The sequence below is a fragment of the Sipha flava genome, unplaced genomic scaffold (genome assembly GCF_003268045.1).
Source record: "Sipha flava isolate LNK unplaced genomic scaffold, YSA_version1 38_pilon_pilon, whole genome shotgun sequence".
In the NCBI taxonomy this organism is placed as follows: domain Eukaryota; kingdom Metazoa; phylum Arthropoda; class Insecta; order Hemiptera; family Aphididae; genus Sipha; species Sipha flava.
The window spans coordinates 1,143,439-1,167,287 of NW_020273099.1; the positions used below are offsets into that span (position 1 = coordinate 1,143,439).

At 35.4% G+C, this 23,849-nt stretch overlaps 1 protein-coding gene across 6 annotated transcripts in view; it reads left to right on the forward strand.

Annotated features, from left to right (window-relative positions):
* LOC112688287 (facilitated trehalose transporter Tret1-like) overlaps positions 1-23,849 on the forward strand; it is a 78,490-nt gene that overhangs the window by 50,399 nt on the left and 4,242 nt on the right. For 4 of the 6 annotated variants that reach the window (XM_025561404.1, XM_025561406.1, XM_025561409.1 and 1 more), the window contains 2 exons: positions 184-263; positions 22,935-23,297. In XM_025561404.1, the coding sequence (XP_025417189.1) occupies positions 184-263; positions 22,935-23,297 (443 nt within the window). The remainder of the gene's footprint in view (positions 1-183; positions 264-22,934; positions 23,298-23,849) is intronic. The other 2 variants (XM_025561405.1, XM_025561408.1) reach the window with 2 other exon arrangements.

Here is a 23,849-nt window from a genome sequence, read left to right on the forward strand (position 1 = left end):
GCGTGCCGATGCCCGCCACCGCTTGATAAACCCCAAAGTTACCGAACAACCTCCTCCCCCACCCCTAGCCCCCTCGACGAGCGTCCACGTGTACCCGGACCGAACAAATAATAATCATAATAATACACTAGTCGTGTGGACCGTATAACGCACAGCACCAACCATGGATTTGTCGGTTTTCAGCAGCATGCTGTCGGTCAACGGGCCGAAGGGCACCAGACGAGAAGGCAAGAAGTTCAGACAATACGCTGCCGCGCTGTCCAGTGAGTATATTATATTATTATAGCATTTAGAAAACATACATAATATTATAACTATTAGAAAAACGTCGTATTTCGATTTACGTCATTAGAACTCTGTGCGCACAGTTAACGTGTTGAGCTGTGTCTCTCTCGAATAAGAATTTTACACAACCCTCTGCGTACGATCACGTACAGTCGTTTTGCTATCTTTTCTTCTGCTTTTTCGACTCCCCTCGGGCGAAAACCTATCGCATTAACCTGTTACATTATACTCTGGTAGCTGTATATACTCGGATAATATGTAGGTGTGTGTATGTGTGTGTGTGTGTGTGTGTGTGTGTGTGTATAATAGACACTTCGTATGGCTGCGGCGATTATGATGATGATGATGATGATGATAGTTATAATAATAATAGTGCGATCTGGTCGGGCGAAAACCGGTCTGGTGGTGGGTTGATTATTTTATACACGTATTGTGTGTGCGCGTGTGTGTAAGCGAGGATTACTCACGTGTGAGCAGCTGCGCGCAGGACAATGGGAAATCCGTCGTCGTCGTAGCCGCCGTTGTTGTCTGGTTATTTTTTTTGTTCGGCTGTAGCTTTTCAGTCAAAATAGCAGTTCTGTTCGTTTTTCTCTGGTCAGAGAGAACTGGTTGGAGAAAGGGATGTTGCACATAAGATTCCTTTGTCGACATTTTACGACTCGCCCCGACGTCGTAACGTTACAGTTTTATAGTTTTGTGTCGAATAATTAAATATATTATACTTAAGCCAGTTGAACCCTAAAAAAGACTTTAACCACCGTTTAATCATGTCGGATCAGCTTTATTTATTATCACAATGATGGGAAAAACCACGCAATAAGTCTTAAGAAACGGTTCGAAAGACTGTTGAAGTCGCGCCTGGTCACAATTTATTAGCGGGACAACAGAATTCAGTAGAAACCCCTTAGTGTCTACGCAGATTTCATTTGTACGGTACGGCTACACCAGCATAATCGATTGCGGACCTCGTGTGTATCGATAATGTACGATGTCTTGATTGGCGTACGGTTATATTAATTCTATTGCCCCTCCCTGGCAGCGTGTCTGAGAGCTCCGTAGGTCGTGCGTCCGACGATTGCGGGTCGCTTCGTAGGCGAGATGCGCATATATACGTGTACGCGGCCGTCGGTTTGCACGCGATACGTGATATTTTCTCGAAACGATTTTCTCCCAACGCACGTTTTCCGCAGACGAATTTTATTCTGGCGCGAAAAAAACTCGATCCTATTCGAACTCCAACGCGCCCTTGTCGACCGTCTGTCCCGTCAACCTCTAGCTATACGCTAACGCCGACGCGGTAAAATCGGAAAACGCGCCGAACGTGAGATGGGCGTGCGTCTGCGTTTCGTCTACGACGATTCAAACGTTCGTCCGAGCGACTACTTCACGATGCAACTGCACTCACGGGTTTCGATTCGGTTCGGGGTCGGGTGTACAATACGCGTACAACAATAATATTAGTCATCGAGTGTCGCGTAGAATATTATATTCCACGCCGACGTAGAGCCGCGCGTCACGCGATGCACGCGAAAGACGGATGGAGACGCGCGTTCGTTTTAATATATATAAAAATCATTGTTGAACTAATAATAATAATAATAATAATACGCATATAATCGTTATTTTTCTGTCATTGAGCTGGGCGACTTAAATGTCATTGAACATCGTCATCGTGCGCGCGTGCTCGTGTGCAAACCGCACGCTGGAGGGGGGAGGGGACGCGGTGGCGGATTTATATAACATTTATACACGTACATAATTGTTTATCGTCACATGTACCGAACGAACTCGATGGGTAATTACTACCGTATTGTTATTGTATCGTAGGAAACGATGTTCACTTTTGTGTTCACGAGAAAACGATTGCGACGACGGCGTACCCGAGGTCGTGCGTGTTTTCCAGTGAAAATGTGTTCCGAAACGCTTGTTGTCCGCCCGAACGGCGGCGCACGGTTCCGGTGAACTGCCGATTGCGTAACGTCGCGTGTATTTTTATTACCTACCGTTTTCGTTTTTGAAACGAGTCCAACGACTCGGTCTTCCCGGCCGTTGTTTAATTTTAATTTTCTCCTGCGTGCCATTTCCGCGCGACATTTTCGCGCCCGTCCCAATACGAATATTTTGCGCGAGTTTAACATAAAGTAAACCTTAAGCCTAACCGGTTCGAGTTTCTTCAGGTTTTCTGCCCGATTCGGGTTGATCGGATTCCGGCCTCGGGCTGCTGCGTCGGGCCGGATCACGTTCGGGGTTGTACGTGCACATCGACGACGGTGCTTCATCGGCCACCGTTTCGCAACAGGGATCGAAGCGTACGCGATCGGTATCGCGCTCGTCCCCGCGCGGATGTCGACCCGACGATAAGCTATTCTCGCGTACGGCGAACGTCTCCCGATCCTGTTTGCAATCGGACGTGTTTTGGCACGGATCCACAAATGCTGCCCGAAGTTGACAGGTTCCTACTCGCTGTACAACAACACAGTGTCCACCTCCGTCGGTCCGCTCGTTTTTCCCACGTACTTAATGTCCTCTCACCCCCACGTTTCGGTGATGGAATCACTATAGCATTTACGTGTTGACCATCGCGTTTCAACGTTTTCGCCGTACTTTTCTCGATTTCACACTCACACGCGTATGTTGTTTGAATTTTATTTTTCTTGTTGAATTCCGTTGCATTGTGTTCATATCGTAACCGATCTGATCGTGACGACGGCGAAAGCAACAATTGTATGCTCGCCCTACTCGGGCTACTGAATCGATGTTGTGACACGAGACATGAGATACGCATCTAATCCGTCTTCAAGTGAAACCCCGTGGTAAAACTAGTAGCACTGACGGAAACGCGGAGGACTGTCTCGTGCGTAAACACCAACCTAGGTCCCTAGCTTGAATGGAATGCGTTCGACCCTTTATCGTTGCAGACGGTACGATGCGGCGATCGCGGTGACCATTGTCTTCGATTTTTCACCGTTAACGCGCACATGAAGTTGCGCGCGTGAAGTGGCGAGACATTATTAACGTGCACTTGTATGTTTCGGACGTGGTACACACACGTGTTTGTACAGGTACGCCATGTAATTCACTGTTAGTTACTCGAGTTTTTTGTGTACCGCAGTAATGTATGCCCATACGATTATCGTTGAAGTTACGTTTGTGCTAGTGTACCGTTGGCTTTCCTCCACCCCCCCCTTCCCATTACCGCGACAAGGACACAACAATAAGTCGATAATATTATATTTCCATACACAAAACACTGCTGTTCGTCTAATTACCGCTCGGTCTTGATTTTAAACCTGTACGAAATCGCGTTACACGGGCCGGGACTTAATAATGACCGCGGTTAAACGATAGCCTATATGCTGTGCACGAAACCAAAGAAGAAGAAGAAAAATGAAATGAATAGCTATTTTTCTGTCGCACTCCGTTTGGATTTCATTTCGCGCTCGCGGCTGTATTGTTTGATTGCACATTATGTACGTAATGAGATGCACACGAACGTGTATTACGCTGCAAGTGAACCGGTAATATATGTATCATATGAGTATCGATTAATTAATCAAGCACATCGTAAAAAATTAATAAATATCATTAAGTATTGGTAACAATCGATATGATAATTATATGGTTTTGACGCAATTTATGCAACACGAAATTGTAGGTCATCTACAAGCTTATCCTCTTGATGTTGGTACCTAAAAAGTCAAACTAAATGTTCATAATAACTACAGATAAGTACATATTTATACGTTTTATTGACGATAACGTCCAATCGTCGTCTGGTACCTGTTTACTGTTTATTATTATACATACTTTTAAGTAGATAAACGTTTTACGATCGCAGACAACTCGCACATGGCTATTATATTTATTATATTTTCGACTGATAAATTTCCATAAGAAAAATATTCGTTTTATATTTTATTGTATGGTTATAACTATAGTATACTCAACGTGGTAAACGTAGGATTTTCGTTGTTTTATCCAATAACATTTTTTTTTCCGTTTTTAACGCGTACCCACACTTGTTTAAATACATTTATTTATGGCTGTGATAAAAAAATTGTTATTCAATAGATTTATACTATAACTATAAATGGAAAAAAATGAAAACCTATCTGCTGACTAAAAACCTTTTTGATCGAATAAAATATTTGTCTACACAACGCAAATCACAAACCACAATAGGCTGATCATAATACGTACTTTGATGCTGTCCAAATCTCATTGTTTAGCTTGCTTTTCACAAATAATCATAATAGTAATTATTTCCTTTGGTGAAAATGCGCATTGTCCTTTGGAACACTAGCATGGACTTTATTCAGTATTATGTACCTATTTAATGTAGATAGATACTTCATAATTGACGCGTACCACTTTCCATCTGTATACATTCGTTTTCCCTAAGCGATCGATACCGATTGATTAAGTGTATTTTCGAATATTGTTACTTATAGCTAAGTAAATATAGAACATTGGCATACAACATGATCAATTTAATTGAACTGTGTCAAGTGCAATAATTCTATTCCACTTCACATATAAATGCACACAAAACTTGACGGCAACATCATTCAATTATTCGACTGTAAATGTCATATTACTTAACTATTAGTAGTTGATTATTGTTAAAAAATATTAAATTTAAATTTATTAGTATATATATTATGTGGTTTATATTAATATTCAAATACTGCGTATAATCTTATCCAGTTTTACCGTACTTATATATATATATATATATATATACGTATCATATTAAATATTTAAATACATAATAGTTTAATTATGTCAAATTACAATTTTTTAGTACTAGCGAAAGGTACAAGTCCTAATATTTATGGAAAGAAATACGTATTCACGTATTTTAGAGTAATTGTTGTTATTATTATAGTGTTAATGATTGCAATGACATGTCTACTATTTCCGTTGATGTTTATGTAAAACATGAATTGGATGTAGAAATATTGTTCAGTTATTTTAAAATTGTTAAAACGTCATGAATTACAGTTTCAAGGATTTAAAATTGTTTAAAACATTAATCGTTGTGTACTTCAATAATATTTTCTAATAATTATTTTTTTAATGACAAAACTTTTAAAACTTTATTATTAATTAAAATTAATAATAATTTCATGAAATTTCGTATATTTTAGGTAATGATTATAATTATGAAAGAAATATTTTATTTCTACTGGAGTTTATAGAAAAATGTAATTCTTAGTTGAATCGTTCAACAATCTTCGATAATAATTTATTATGCCTTATTATTATATAAGCATCAAGCAAGGTTAATGGGTGGTCATTTTGATGAATATGGACACAATCGTAGTAGGTACTTGAAGATAGGTATGAACCATAATTACCACTAACGAACCTTGGTGATTTTTTTTTTGTTAAGCGATGCTTCTCGATACTTGTTATCTAATAAAGATATCTCAGGTATTTGTTGAGATAATTAACTTCAATTGAAATTTGTTAATTTGTAATAGTTGGCGAAACCGGTATTTATCTCACTCAACCTCACTTACGCGTAAAGTTTAATTGTCATAAAATCAATTTTATTGTACGTAAACAACCGTTTATATTATCTACAGTACTTGCATACACATGCGCATTTAATCAATTTACACGTTGACCTTTAAAATGATCATCATGATTTTCGTTTTAATGCCTATATGATATTCAAATTCAAACGTTTAATGACGTTCGTTTTTTATGTAAAAAAAAGTTTTTTTTTAAATTTAATGTCATGGATTAGATAATTTTGTCTTGAATTTATCAAAACATATATTTGATCTCGGATCATAATTATTAATTTATTGAACGTACATTTTTCTTATTATACCAATCGGGCAATAGTTAGATTTGATAATTATTTAATAGTATACTATATTGACCTTAATTGTGTATCGATAAATTGAACATTATTCAATCGAAACTGGTTTTTAAATATAATTTTAATACATACAGAAATTTACATTCAATCATAATCGATATAGGTAATCGTATACTAAAAAGGTAATCTGTTAAAAAAATATTTATCCACTTATCAATAGATGGTTATAGTTTATTAAATTTTTCTTACAAATTAGCGCTTTTTATTATTTGTTTATAAATAGTAAATATTATTTTGCGTATAAAACATACGAAGAATTTAAAATAAATATTAAAAATATTATATTCTTTAAATGCCTTTAATATTTGAAAAATTAATAATATTTCATTATTGTATAAACACTTTTTTTTGTTTATGAAAAGTATTATTTTTTTTACCATTATAACAACCGAGAAGATATTGAGAATTGATAAATTAATAATCTAATCTTTATACTCATTGATTTCCGGTCGCTGGAACATCGATGGCAACATACGGGTTGCCATGATTATCAAACAAACTCATTTATCTCCCAACACTCAACCATCTCCTATCTCTTTTCTTAAAGTGACATATAAAATTTGATTAAATTAGATACACTAAACCAATGAAGAAAAATGGAATAAAATAACTACTAAACCCAATGAAATTAAAAGATCAATACTATCCTAAACCTTCCCAGTCAACAACCCTAAAAAATATGATCTATCAACCACCTCAGAATAGACTATAGACGAATCACGCACTTATATTTAATAAATATAGTTGACTCCCACTATCTGCATATGCTATAGGATCCTCTTCATTGTTAAGAATATTCTCACCGAATAAAGTGTATACTACATAAATAAAACTAAAATTATCTGAGCACCTAACTGAAACATTAAATCCAGAACTAACCAAAATCTTTAATTTCTGCCAATTTCTACCGATAATATATCTCATAAACCTTGTGTAACCAATACCCATAACTTTCCAACTACAACAGTATATTACAACCGTTATAAGCCTCAAAGTATATATATCCACACTTATATGTATTTATTTATGTATTTACTTTATTATATTTGTACGTTAAGTTTTGCACTATAACGTACAATAGTCATAAGAGCTACTGATTGTAAAATAATAATAAAAAAAAAGCTAATCGTTTATTATTCATAGGTAATTGTATGTGTATAATGTATAATAGATTTGGTAATTTTATTTAAATATTTTAAATTTAAATAAAAATTTCTAGTTGGCAGTACCATATTTAATTATATTTCTACCTCTATTATACAAATAAACAGTAAATAATTTTACAGTTGGTTTAGTTAATGATTTTAATAATTATAAACGTTATATAATAGTAATAAATTAAAACACTTATGTGTGGTGTCTATTTGTCTCGATTGGTAAAGTTGTATTCTTTTAATTATCTACTAATCCGCATTTACATAAAAACTGAAAATAAATTATACCATTATAATATCATGTCTAAATTTGAGTGTTTCTTTCTATTGTTGATGTTATAGATTATTAGATATTATTTTATTTTATATGACTATTTAAAATTTGTTTCCGTTGTCAGGTTCTGGTAAAATTAATAATTCGATTTTCAATTTTAATTTGACAAAATACTCGTTTATTTAAGTATAAATAAACTTGAGAATTAGTTATTTTTAATTACCAAGTGGTCATCCTGTTTTGAAATTAGATATTGAAATTCTGTTGCATGATAAAATTATTCATTGTACATTAATATTTTTATACGGACGACGTAAATTCGAAAAGAGTGAATACAGAATTTTAAACGTTTTTAGTCAATTTGGATGTCACACTTGTATTATATTAACTCATATATTTATTTTGTTCTAAATTCCTATCAAATACTGACGTACTCAATATTATTATTATCATTGCCGGTTGCTGCATTATATCGTTTGAGGTACACTAGAAGTTAAACGAATTAGAAAACAGAAATAAGAAATTCTTTCGCTTCACAAAGTTGATAATCCCTGGTAGTCTATAACTTCTAAAGACAGTTATCGTTTCCTCCCCTCCCATACCAATAGTATAGCGATCGTTCGTCGTTAAAATCTTACTTAATTTGACGTTAATTTATAATATATATGATTTTTGTGTATTTAAAAAAAATAATAATTATAATGAGTTATAACCCATATAGCGTCATTATACTCGATAAGACTGCAAAACTCTGTTCGAGTGTAATGACGTAATAATTAGTATCACTATCATTGCAGTCATCGGTGTGCTGCTCCACTCACAGATATACAAATATACATAAATATTCATATACCTGTGGCTCCAGCATAAAGTCAGCACGGATAAGCTATACCTTTAACAATATTTTTATTTTTATTTTGTATTTAATATGGAAATAATCATCCCAAAATGCACGATAAAACTTTAAATAAAGTGTGTACAACATTGCTGACATGTACCACCACTTTAAAGTGCACATAATTATAAATTATACGTTATTAGCTTAAAGTATTTTGTATAATATTATGCGCGGAGAAAAAAAAATACTTTCGATACTTTCGAGTTTATTTTCGGCTAGTCGGCATTTTTTGTTCGCTCAGCGCGTCTCAATAATCGCATTGTAATCGCGTGTCGTCTGTTGTACACGTGCGGGGTTTTTCGCCTCGACGACAATATTTTAATAACACGGGATATTTCGCGCACCACGGTTCGTAAATTTTGTGAGCAAAAAAAAAAAAAAATTAAAAAAATATAATCATACCGAGTTATACACTGTTTACCAAAAACATACGTTCGACGACGTGTTCTCGTGTTATCGGACGATAAAATTCATGGTAAAATTATGTTTAGCCCGCCACCGGTACGGTGATTGCGATTTTTTGTTCGTTCTTATGTACCGTACAATTATATACCGTTACAAGCATGGACGAGTAGACTCGTGGTTGCATATTGTAGGTCGACGTTGTTGAAAACCAAACCCTCATACCGTCCGTACAACCTCCGTATACTATGTATACGTCGTATGTCTCGCGTAATACTTAGTCACCGCAGCTACCCGCTGGGCACGGGCATTCGTTCGGGCGACGATTATTTAACAATAACAGTTTGAAACGAAAAATTAATGAATTTCTTCACACACACACAGGCACAGGCACGCATGAACGTGCCACTAATATTTGTTGTACGATATTATAATACTTGCGTAGTGATTTGTACGGTGAACTGAGATGTAGACTCGTGAGTTTGATCGTCGAGTAACACTGAGATTACGTTGTACGTAACAACATGCGATATTATTCGTCTTGTACTCGAGTTTTTTTTAATTTTTTAATTTAAACAATGGAAACTTAATTTCGTCGGCTCGTGACGGATAACAAATTATATTTTTATTGTTTCTTCCGCCAAAGGAAAATTACTACGGATGAAATTATTTTTCTAATAAAATACACAGTATTATCAGCGTTATAGGTACGATTTTTTCAGAAACGTCTCATTAATACACATTTCCTTATAAGACATGATTTATGTAATTATTTCGACCGCTAGTATTCAATATTATTTCGTATATAACTGTATATATATTTCGTAGTATTATTATTATATACTTAACGTTTTATCGTGCATTTTGAGCTGATTATTTCCATACTCCCTTGTTTTCTCAAGTAATTATAATATAGATAACGGTGAAAAGCATCTCTTCTTCTACGTTAAATTTAAATTATTTACAATAATATTAAATAATTAGTGATATGCACAAAATTATAAGGTTTAAAAAATGTTATATGAAATGGAAAAACAAAAAAAAAAAAACACTTGATTTTTTTTTTGAAATAAAAGTGGTTTCATGTAAATAATTCTACCGTTGTTATTAATATTGTTGAATACCGAAGGCGTGATTGATATCAAAATTCAAATTTCCCGATACTGTAGCATTTTTTATTAAAACGCGTGCTGACCCCGTATACAATTTCAAATTACTACAGGATTCTATGGAACAATATCTAAAAACCATTAACCCTAGTATCTTTTTTTAAATTTAAGATTAAAATCCGAGACGAAATCCGCGTTATTCGACAATATATAGAATTACAGAATAAACTTGAAATAGGTAGTATGTGCGTTATAGTCTAAATCATACGAAAATGTGTAAAATTATTTTAAGGTACTCATTTTATGAATATTGTATTGTTTATCATATTACGTCATGTACTTATTTTAAAACAAAATCATCCAGTACAGCTGTATTAACGAAATTTAAAACGGTTGCCGTAATAGTACCGAAGAACATGGTTTGTTCGGTTAGAGATTGCTGTTGTTGAACGAAAGTAATAGTTATTTTATTTACAAGATTCAATTTACATTGATTTCCTTTAGTTCGATCTTTCGCCAGACGATTCTTAACGTGATTCATTTTTGAATACAACTTACGCTTTGAATACTTTAAAAAATACTTTTTGAACTGTCCACCAGTAAAAATAATGATATATTCGTTTGATGTTGTTAGTAGTACCTATTTGAATGCGCTCAATGTTAATGCCTTTGCTAATTTTCCGTAGATAATATACCCAAACGAGGCAAATACATGTAACGGCATTCGACTGACAAAATTATTATTATATTCGTTTAAAAATCATAAGCTACGATCAGTGTGATATCTAGGCGCTCTATTGACCTAAACTTCGCTGCTATCCTCTAAATTTATTATCTTGAATTATTTTCCCTGGCCTCGTTTCGACGGTCCCGCGAATCAATTGTTCGGATAATTTCGCGTACCTGTATGGTACTACTCCACTACCATTGCTGGCCGCCGCGCGACCATAAATAATTCAGCCGGGCGCGCGCGCGCCAGCCTTTTGGCGCACCGATCGGTGTCGTGCCGACCTCGCAGGACGTCACTGCTTTCTTTCTCTCTCGTCGGCGTACAATAACGTCGGCGCATGGCAAAGTGTCCATCCACGCGATTTCGTCATCACACCGTCGCCGCGATTCGTATCTGTTCCGAACGATACGAAATCGTTTTACTGTTTTCATCATCACACTCACCAGAATTCCACTCGCGTACGCGCCGTCCCCCCCCCCCCCCCTGTGTTCCCTTCCACCGATTAATTATTTTGAATAAAACCGAAACTACATGAGATCGATACAAAATGAAATTCAAATCAATATTGCAATTCAGTAGTAATAATAATTATAATAATTCTCACACGCTTCTTTAGCTAGGTAGTGAATTAAATAATTTTTAATAAATGTATATATGTGTATATTTATATTGATTATTCCTTGGACTTCTGAGATTTTCAATACGCAGTTTTCGTGACAGTTGTTGTTACGTGTAATGAATTTAATATATACGTACCACATACCACATTGGTTAATTTTTGATTATCACTAGACCAAACCAGAGGCAGTCCAAAATGTCTCTCTTCAAACCATATCTGGTACTCCATGGTTTGTTAAAAACTCAGTGCTCTTTCGATCTTGAGAACTAAAATCTATAAAACAAATTGTATCGGCCTCCCATAACGTGTTTCTCAAATCTACAACATTTCATTATACTTATCTTCAGACTCTCGGCCTCACAAACGCAACCACAGACTGAAAACGTTCCTGATTGCTGGAAATCATATAATTCACCAAGTCAAACTGTACCTTATACTTCAAGAAATAGGACATAGTCCTGAGACATGTATCAATGGTGGAATACAATCTCCAATCATCCTTCCGTGCAATGCAAAAAGACCACATTGGTAGTAGAAAGTTCGTCGCAGAGAACGAAATCGTAATGTCAAAAAAAAAAAAAAATCCCTATTTCGGCAAACATGATAATTCCACCTTGTAGTCTATATTATACCGTTTCACGTTGTGAACGTACATCGGCTAACTTTCCAGGCGACAAAAGGGGCGTGCGAACACGATTGACTGAAGTATTCGTTTTTCTCTGTATCAAAAAATTTCCGGTTCGTTAAAACGAGGTACATCGAGATACATTCTGTTGTGCACCTGAACGTCATCTGCGATATTTGTAATTCGTGTATGTTCTACGTGTAAATAGTATAGCTATTGTATGTTTAGATATTCACACGATTATTTTTGAAACAACCACGGCGCGAAAAACATAAAATCGTTTCTCGGCAGACATTGTTCGGTTTGTCGTTTACGTGTTACTTCCATTCGATTGTTTATTTTTACATTGGGAGCACCTCAATTATCCCTGAAACAAATAAACAACTATGTCCGTCCAATGTAATAATATTGGATTCGTCACCGAAATGTATAATTATTGTTTTATTTCACTGCAGTTCGTAGGATAGGTCTGATTAACTACTGATAATACGGTAATCAAGCATAACAAAGCGACATAAAAATAATACTATTATTTTTCTGTAATTACGCACGATCAAAAATACGACTGCACAGCGTTTAAGCACAAATCATTGATGCTTATAATGACTGAAATATTCTCATGTGTCTCTAGTTTCACAAAATCAAATTATATTTACCGAAAAACGTCATGGGGTGCAAACTCGAATAGACAAAAGACATTTGACCAAATCAAATTACTAAAATAACGCTGTAAACAGTCTTTATACGCGAAAAGTTTACGTGACGCTATATATACGTCTTCATTTGTGGATAAACTCATTGCGAGTAATATTTTGACGTGCTCGTATAACTTGATCATAATTAATTTTTTTTTCCTCGCGGTCGATGCGTTTTATATTTCAGTTTATTAAAAACTACTTATTGGATGATTTTGCGGTCGAAACAAAGTCAAAGTGTGTTTTAATTAGATAAGGTGATTTAAAATATAATAAAACATTGCATTATAATACTAATTCTTATCAGATGTAAGAATTTTAATTTAATGCAAGCAAATAATACACCTGATGTTTTACTAGAACCTTGGGTTTCCACACTAAGCGGTAGGGGGCTACTCTCTCCTCCGAATTAAATAAATTTAATATAAATTAAATTTCATCTGTATACAATTTTAACAACATTTTATCACTGTGAATACAATCATTTACACCCGTTTCGTGAGATTTTATTTTTGGAGCACCCAAGAGCACATCTTATTATTGATAGTAATAGTGATCGCAGTCGACGTATACAAGGAATAATGTAGTTATTTAAAATCGCTTAGCACAACGGATTCCAACATTTGTTGAGTCGAGTATCCTCAAAACAAAACAAAATGTAATCGTCCTTCGTACGAATAAATAATACAACCTTTTTTTTATTCAAATATTAACAAATCATTGTCCATCTAAAAATAAATATACGGTAGAGTAATATTCAATATAAATATTTGTCTCATGCCTTACAGTTAGGAAACCGCTTGGTTAGAAGATATGATTTAATATTCGAAATAAAATTTAAAAATCGTACCATGGGAGGAAGGAAAGAACGGAGCTACATAATAATTATAATTGAAAATTGTTCAAAATATATCAAATATTTTATAACGGTGTACATTACGTAACATTTAAACGGATAATTAAAAAAAAAAATTCCGTAGAATTGACGAAGATTAAAACCTATGCATAACACAAGTCGTTAGAGAATACGTCCTGAGTAAATTATAATTTTAAACAGTAATTTTCAACGAGTTATCCAAGTCTTCCGTCTTGATTTTGACAGTTCGGTAAATTATGTTAAGCACGTGTTTAACTCGTGGGCCACAAATGTACACCACTCGCGCATACAACCGATTTGAGTAACGTCAAAATAAACGATATTCATTTACTTATTGTGATCATATGTACGTTACGTGTAGTAAAATCAAAATGTTTTAATGGAATATCATTATTAAAAATTATAATTCCGAACAAGTTGGTAAAAAAAAGTGTATTGTAATGGGAATTTTTTTTATCTTTTAACGTAAATCCGACATTCTCGATTGCGATAACGTCCAATTAAACTTAGACACATACGTACATAGATATAGGTATATAGCTCGTTTGAAACGTTATAAACACGGGTTATTTTTTATTTTGGCGTTGAGCAATCGAAGGTATTAATTTTTCTACGATGTATAACGAACTCGATATTTTTTATACCCACCTAGTTATTATAAAGATATTATTCGGTTTACACGTAATTCCGACCGCGTTGCTGCAGCAAGGGTTATTATATTGTTTTTTTTAAAGACCAAAAATACGTATTTAGTTATTAACATTATTAATTATTCAACAGTTCATTTTGATTTGAAAAGTATATACTACACGCGTATAGTAGTAGTGCAGCTCACGAAAATTTCGTTTAAAGGTCATCCGGTTAAATACGATTATCAACTCGTGACGGTGCATTTGAATTCCCGAGCCGGATTATAACTTCACATCGTCCGAGCCGATCGAAAGTGGTCACACTGATTAGGTGCGTTTATCGAGAACGGCCGAGACCAACGAACGCGTTGGACGCATCGTTTTATTCCCATTCCAAAAGTACAAACGTATTATCAAATGGTACAATACTTCGGAACGCGCGACGACTGTAATAACAACGAGCAGTGGATTAATATCAATTATAATAACAATAATAACAAATGTCCCCGCTTCTCATCGTCGACGCTTAATAACCATAATTAAAATTATATCGTTTATAATCACTCTGTTGTTACGTTATGTACATACATACATGTACGTCTACGCGCGAGTGTCGTACGGTTGTTTAAAATAATCCTCCGCGGCGGTGTTCTCACGATCGCATTCGACCCGCTGCACAGCCTAAACGTTTTCCGTCGTCCCGGCGTAGCATTTCGTTTAACATGTTTACGGTCCCTTAATATCAATCGTGTTTCGTATGGTGATCGCATTTTCATCGTGTCACATCGCAGTTATGTCTGCCCGCCTACACGCGCGTCTCTGCTGACGGTCCGAACAATGGACCCGCGTGTGCGGTTGTGTGTTCCGGGAACGAGACGACAAACGGTCCCCCCCCCCCTTTTATTTAGTGATCTCGTATTTTTTTTATTTATTTATACGACGACTACAGCGACAACGCCCCTGGCCTTAAGCCAGAGAGACGGTGGGGAAAAAATCATACCGCACGCAATGATTAATACGTATAATAAAATAATAATGATATCGACGATGACAATATTATTATTATTGTGCTCGGCCGACGAATGCTGGAACAAAAAAAAAAAAAAAAAAATCAATGACTAGGCACGGTAAAACGTTTACGGTGGCGACTACTTGCTGTCTTTGTTGTCGTTACGTTATTATTAATTATCGTTTCCCGGGCCCAAGACGAATAGGTATTCCGCAACGAAGACAAAATAATTATTTAACATTGCTTTTTTCCGTCTTCTTTTATTATCATAACGTTTACGTGACAACATGAGAATTCGATTTTCTCGATAAGTTTATAAGCGTAGGTTTTGAAGTTCTGCCGTGAATTTAAAATTTAAGTTGTTACAGCTGGTGTCTCATGGCGGGGACGTATCGGTATTAAATGGTATTATTCTGGTCTGAAATAAACGTCTGTTTGGACGAGATTTCGAACATCTGGAGCGGGAGCGAAACAGAAAATGAAAATGTAAACGTGATCATGTTATGAGGCTGCGGTCACACCAAATGCGTGATGTACGGTGTCACGGTTGTTGCTGGTGAAAAGTCCACATTACGTCGTTTCCTGTTCTTTATACGAGTATTACGTTGAATCTTTACTTTTAACGTGCCGTCACGTACATATTGTAAATATGATTTTATTAAACTCGGTACTCCCTCGCGATGTCCTTGGATTTCAGATAAATATTCGCCGTAGCTACGCGGGATCGGAGAACCACCGACATTGATAATAAATGAGTAGTCTCGAATATTGTTGTTGTTGTGGTTTGTTGTTGTTGTTATACATTATAAATACGCAATAAAATATTACTGAGAATATTTTGGAACCTTAAGGCTAACGTTTGGCTTGTTATTATAGTTCATTTCATCACATTTCGCGATTTGACTGTAAATTATATTTTTTATGTATTCATTTTAGAATCACGGAATAGCGAAGAATGCTTTGATTTTATGATAACGCATTATATTTAATTTTTTTATTTTTTGTGCCTGTCAATAAAATGTAGACCAGATAAGATTACTCCGAACCTCAAAAGCTTGTTTATGTTTCTCATTAAAAATGTTATTTAATTAATGCGTTCGAAGCTCGTTTTAAATTTCTTCACAGATTTCTATAAAATCGGTACATAAAATAATGGTTTTCGACAAATTGATTATTTTTCCGTCGTTTAGTTAAAAAAATAATAATTGTAACAACTTGAAGTTTTTACTGAATGTTCTAATACCACCGTCTTTTAGAGGTATAATTTTCAAAATATTTTTTAGTTTCTTATGCTATTTAAAGACGTTTGAAATATTCAACTCTGATCTACCCGATTGCTTCCACTCAATTTTCACTTACATCCAATGATAATTTTATTCCAAACGTACAAGAACAATTCATCTACATCAGTCACCCGTCATCTAGTCACTGTATCTCATCCCATTCCTGTGTCACAGCCCTTTCGATTTTCTACTGAAACGTGCTCATCGTTGATTTATGTCCCGCGCGTATATACCTATATAGTTGACCGAACAAATATCGTATTTTCCCTTCAAACTCTCTGGGCGCATTTCTCCGAATGTTTCCGGTTGCCTAATCTGTACGCCACACGAACGGGGTAAATTCTTATTTTACGGTGCGCAACACTATGTTACGAAAAGCGTATACAGTAAAATCGTTTGAAAACATTAAAATACTCCCCAGCCACGTTTGTTGACGAGTCTGCTGTCGTAACGCGAAAAATATTACACGGTCTTACGGTGCACAGCAGTAACAGTTTCGACGTTTCGCGTTTCTTCGGTGAAACGTGTCGTCGGAGGGCATCTTACAACGTGCACGACCGTTTCAACGGGACCCGTGCCCAATAGAATATTTGCTCTTCCACGGGTAACGCGGGTTTCGTTAAAGAGAAGAATGAGAAAAACCTCGTACCTAATCCGGGCGAGCGGAAAACCCTTTGGTCGTCGCAGATCAGAGTCCGACGGAACGTCGCGTGTGTCGACAACAACGGTCTTAAATTAATTGCACACAAATGTTGGTCGACCGGGTCGATCGACGGGACACGACGTTCGGAGTCGTTCAAAAGTGCGTTGGACGTAGTGGTGAGGGGGTGAGGATGCAAGGCGACAGGGCGAAACGAAAAATTTGCAAGAGAACGTCGTCGTGACGACGTGGTGCAGCGCGCATGTGACGGCCAGTCGTTCAACAAGTGACGAAAACGGTATGCACCGTATGTGTGTCGATCGGGGGTGGTGGGTAAAGGATGGGGGACAGCTTGCTCGGAGGGTCTGAAGTCTGACGTCGGCCATAGTCCCCGCGCGCACAAACCACAAAAATTCGCACCATCACGTCCGTCGTCGTCGGTCGTATTTATTTATTTTCGTTCCGTTTGTTTTTGTTTTCGCGTACGTCGCCGGCGTGGGTTTGCCAATGCCGCGGGCCGGTACGTGACGCGAGTTTTTCCTTTATCGCGTGCGTCTTGTCGCAATATTACATCTTTCACCTCGTCTGCTGTACGTAAACGTCGTGCCCGAAAACTGACAACTCGATTGGAAAACGACGCACACGGCAGCGTCGATTTTCCCAATTATTTTTTCACTACCCTCATCGAGTATAATCGAAATCCCGTGGTGCGCGTACCTAAAAATGTTTTCTAATTGCTCGTCCCGCGCCCATATATCAAACCGTGCTCGTGCATATTTGTATCGGTTCGTTATTCGAATCTGTTCCGACAGCGGTTAATTTAAAATTTCTGTACGCGTCAATCGCATGTGTATACGTTATGGGTTCTCGATTTTAAATTACCGTTCGAAATTTTCATTTTAGTGAGAAACAAATTACTGACACTCAAACTCGTCTAGTTAAAAATAATTAATAAGTTATTTTTTAATTATTAATTCGTATTAGTTTTACTTGCTTTCGATCAGAAATGTAAAAGATCGCACACTATAAACAATATCATGTACTCCCCTGTGCAGCCTGCGGCGTCCATCTGTGTACCAGCGCGACTCCGATGTACGTCTTACGGTACTTATATGCAGGACTATAATAATATGATTTTGACGATGACGGGTGTATCTCCGTCGAAGAGACCACGACCATGCCGCCAGCTGGGTTCGACGTGCTGAAGAGGTCAAGGTTTTGTTTTCCGTGCGCACATGTGTATCGTGATAATATATATAATATATATAATATACACCCGTTAGCGCGTGCTATCGAAATGACCGAGAGAAACATTTACCGAATGCCTTCAACCACCCAATATCCTTCTTCCCGGTCCACGCCTACAACGTGCACCCTACGCACAGGCACATAAAAGCAGTGCAATGTTAGCGCGTTAGTTATGTATGTCAAATAACAACATAATAATCACTATAACTGGCTGTGACAATTGTACGCGCAGATGTAATACGTGCGATCCGTAATTAAACGCCGTTGCGTAATAATTATACATTCAGAACGTCTGCTACGAACGTACGTACGAAGTGTGTGAAAGGAATTGATTGGTTTGTGTGTATAAAAACCAATGGATAAGCCGTGCGATAATAACTGCTCGAAGGCATTGACGTGGAAATTGTGATTTCGTCTGCAGTTTTTTATGTACAATTCATTATTTCGTGAAAAATCTTTCAAGATAGAGTGATACACTATTCGCGCTAACACGCCGCAAATTTTAAATCGCTAATTAACCCATTAATTTTTAACTTTATATTTTACTTGTTTATTTTATTCTTCCTCCCAAATGTGTGAATTTTAAAATGTTTTTGTACAACGAAGAAAATTTGATTGAAAATGTACGTGCTTATAAATCTATATGAGATGTTCTTTTTTCGGACTATAAATATCAAAACGTTCGGAAAACATAAATTTTACATACATCATTGTGCGCGTTATCCCTCGTGTTGTATATAATATGCACAATATCGTATAATACATATTATCACGGCATGGTATAAGTAACCCTCGTAATAAAACAACTCGTCTTCCATATTCGATACCTCACCCCGAGACCGCTTTCGACGACGTTTTCAGTTTACTCGGTTGTGTATAACGATTATTAACATTTAGTATGATATATTATACTGCTTTTATATACTTAGGCACTGTACTGCCGCATTATGTGATCCTGTTAACCAATGTTTTTTTGTTTTTTTTTTTACATTTTCATTTTAGTTTTAAATTGATCGATGCAATGCGTGTACATTCTCACCGCTTTTCCGCCGGTTAAAGCTGTTTTATTACTATTATTGCGTGCATATTAATTTAGCAAAAATAATACGTTCCTTTTCCACGAACCTTATACCGCACCTTTACTTACCGGTTACACTCTCACCTGTATTTTTGGTTGAAAAGCGATTCAATTGCGTGTTATAATATTTTTTTCTCGTATTCGATACGTAGATATAAACTTAAAATTTAAAATTCGTTTTACACCTATTATCGTCTAAAATGATTTTGCATTAATTTATATTTTCATTATTAAACTCTACCAACCTGTAAAAATAATTACAATTTTTTGTACGTTGAGATCAAAGTTCAAAAAATATTTTTACTTATAGTTTATTTACCAAATATATTATTATTTATTCTATGAATTCATAATAGCTAACCGACGCAATCCCCGTCGGTAATATTATTGTGTTCCATTCACGTAACTTTGTACATGTTTTTTTTTCTTTATACTTGTCCAATAATTTTTATTTTTATCACACATAAAATATGGTTGAATTTTTTCCTCAATTCGACGATGAAGCATATTTTATATATATATTAAACATATCAATAATTGTTTGGCTAGTTTCAATTACATTTTAAAAATACCAACTAAAATATAGTAATATAATTCTAGGTTCAGATTATGTTGATACCTATTCAATAATGTTAGAAATAGTTTAAGTGCTGTAGCAAATACCTAATATATTAGTCAGGAGATATGTGTAACTTTTATGATTTTTCTATATAGCATCGACCGATTGTTGAATTTTCTGAAAAAGTTTTTCGTATACCTATATTTATTGATTTTGTTTTTTTGTTTGAAAGTTCTAGCATTACACGTTATACGGTGTTTATGTAACAATTTTTAATTAGCCGACGTGATGTGTGTAGACAATAAAACAATATAAATGCAATAAACCTAAACAAACAAACTACGCCTGTTTTAAAAAAAAGATAACAGATTTCATAATCGAACAATGTTACAAGGACGTACTTAAAAAACTACAAAAAATGTCACATATAAATTATTCAATCTAAATAGGTTTTTTTTTATCAAATAATTATTTTTAAATAACTGCTCGTATGTGTAATTTGTTCTGACACAGTTTTACTAATTTTAAATATTACGGTAATTGCAAGTTTAATTTTTTCATTTGGATGAGGTTGGATCAAATTAAACATCAAGTTGAAATCTGTGTTTAGGAATCGAAGAGCGAACATTATACTCATAATATTACATTATTATATTATTTTCTAAACTATTGTTATGGATAATTATGGTTTACGTACATTTTGTATTTTTGTCCGCTATTTTATCATAAAGCATAGATTGTTTGTATTCACACATTGATTCATTAAAGGAATTCGATGGGCTGGGTCCGGATTTCCGGCTGTTTTGTTTTAAAGTGATTCGACGTTGCTAGTTTTACGTGTATGCTATACGAATAAAACAATAAAATATCATACAAAAACATATATGTTTTACTCGAATGATGTAATAAAACGATTGAATGCAATAATAACTTCGACGAGATTTGAAAATAATTGAATATGGTCTAATTCTTACGCATTTCGTTTTTAATAGTATATATATTTATTCCATCTATTATATTTTCACCTTTGCGACATTTGAGACGCAATTGAATTCACATGCCTATTTTGTACAAAAACATATATATTTGAACTCGTGCAATACCATCCTGGCTTGACACATGATTTGTTTGTATGGATTTTTGCAGACATATTTTTTTTTATCATTTTACTACAGTAGTGTAACATTTTAAAATGTTCAAATACCATACATAATGATAGTGTATCTTATACCGACTATAAGTGAAAGTAGAGTTTTAATAATGTATATGAAGTGAGTGTTAAGATGAATAAATCCCAAACACCTATACGTCGACATTAAAAATAAAATTTTTATTTAAATTTAAAGATTGCTAAGAGGCCTTGTTGGGCGAGGAATCTTTCGAATGGAGATGTAGTCAATCGATTTTTGTGTTTCCATTTGGGTGAATGCTGTGCTGCTAAGACGTATAAAGAATTTCTTGATACTGATTACCCACCCAGTTCGATGTTCTGAAGAAACTAGTGTTTTGCAATGAACAATGAAACTATTTGCGTATTATCGTGTACGTTTCTGTGACACTCGTGTCGCGTAATTCTGTTTCCGAATACTTACGAGTAGTAAGTAGTAGTTACGTAGTTAAGCTCAGTATCTGCGTAAAACACAATATGTTCTCAAGGGGAACAGAAAAGATGACGACGATTAAAGAAACATTAGGTATCGAGTAATATTGAATTAGATACGCTATTAATTATAAGCATAACGAATGTAATATATATGTATCCGGATACAACTGAGTTACGAGCGTTCGACAGGATATTATATAACAGAGATGTGCAACTTAAAATTACTAGAGAGCTAACTTTTAGAAAATTAAAATCCAGCGGGCCAAAGCGTAGGAAAAAAAAAGATCATTCAAAATATAAATTTTAATTATCATTTATAAATACCGAAATAATAAATTCAACACACACGACAGCACGACACGAATGATACGAAGAAACTGATATAGTTAAATAGTTCGGTACAAACAGCTATGGTTGAAATTTTTAAGTATACATATTATATATGACATTTAGACGTTTAACGATGTTTAATACCAGATTAAATTTATTACCTATATCGATAGACGATAAACTTTAAATGATATGATGTGATTTGAAAATATAGTACGGGCCAGATAAAAAAACTCGCGGACCGCTAGTTGCCCACCCCCGTTATATATCATCAATACGCAATATGTCATACCCATTTTGTTGTGTGTATTCGAAATCGATTAACAGTCTCCGAACTCTTGTCCAATTATTCGAACCATAAACGTTGACAACTATGTCAACGTCCTGTGACATTCCCTATAAATTGAAATTCAAACGATGGCAGGTTTGGTTTTGCATTGCAGTGTTTGCCTGTATTGTAATAGGAGGCGGTGATTTTGTTTTACCGAGATTCGCGTGTGTCCTATTACTCGCTCGTAAAGCGCTTAAAAAAATGTCCAAAACACAAAGTAGTTAATTTCAATTCGACCACAATCGGTCAATTGTGTTGGTCGTGATTTTCCCCTCCGTCCTTTGTGGCAGCAACGAATTGTCAATATTTTTTACTAGTCCTTTGACTGTACATCATTGTTTATGTTACGCTCGAATAACGTATCACGATTTTTAACTCCAAGTCATAAATACGACCGCCACCGTTACCCTCTCTCTCGCGTACTCGATGGTATAATAGCTTTTCGTTCGCACACGTTCGCTTACATAGTTCTAACGACGTATATTGATATTGGAGAGGAAAAAAAAAGTTGATTTTCCGAAAAATGCTTCCGTTATTCGTTGTAATCGAGTGCCCGGTGATTTCGCGCGTCATAGCGTTATCCATCACTCGTTGTCGACCTTGTATTTTATAATATTGTTGTCTAGAATATCATTATTGTTTTTTTTTTTCCTTCCTTTGCAGCAACTATTGGACCGTTCGCGGTGGGCACTGTGCTGGCGTGGACGTCACCGGTTCTGCCCATGTTGGAGGGCGAGAACTCGAGAATTCCTATCACGGCGGACGAGGGATCGTGGGTGGGCTCGTTGATCGCGATCGGCGCCATCATCGGATCGATACCTGCCGGCAAGGGTGCGGACATATTCGGCCGGAAACCCACCATCGCCGCGTTAGCCGTACCGTTCATCATCAGCTGGGCGATGATCTACTTCGCCTCGACCGTCTGGGAACTGTACATCGCACGTCTGATAGCCGGCGCTGTCATTGGCGGAGTCACTGCCACCGTTCCTATGTACATCGGAGAGATAGCTGAAAGTTCCATCAGAGGTGAGTTTTATTTTGTATTATTATCGATGGCGCACAAGTGTGATAAGTGACATTTTTTTTTTCGAAAAATGAGTTAAGTGCATATTAAATTTAATCATAAAATTCTGCACGTTATGCACAAACGAAATTATAACATTATTCGAGTAATTGTTGTTCTTTATTGAAATCAGAAGGAAAATGTGATGTGTTTAAGTATTACTTTTTTTACGTGTACAAAATGTGCTAAGTACAATCATTTTTTTTTTTCATTTTTTTTAACAATACAAATGTGGTAATTGCAGATTTTTTAATTCTCATTACTCATCACATGTCAAGGAAAATATAATAAAAAGTTCATTACAGTTCGTTACATTCTTGAATTATTATAACTGATCAAACTAAAAAAAATCGTTTTCCTGAAAAATTACGAAAACGTCACTTATCACACTTGTGCGCTATGCCATCATTATCAATATTACGACTCAATGAAAATAATTTCTAACTTCAGACGTGTTAAAAACTATTACATCGTTGTATAGTAATATAAATTCGCGTCAAAACAACACTGCACTA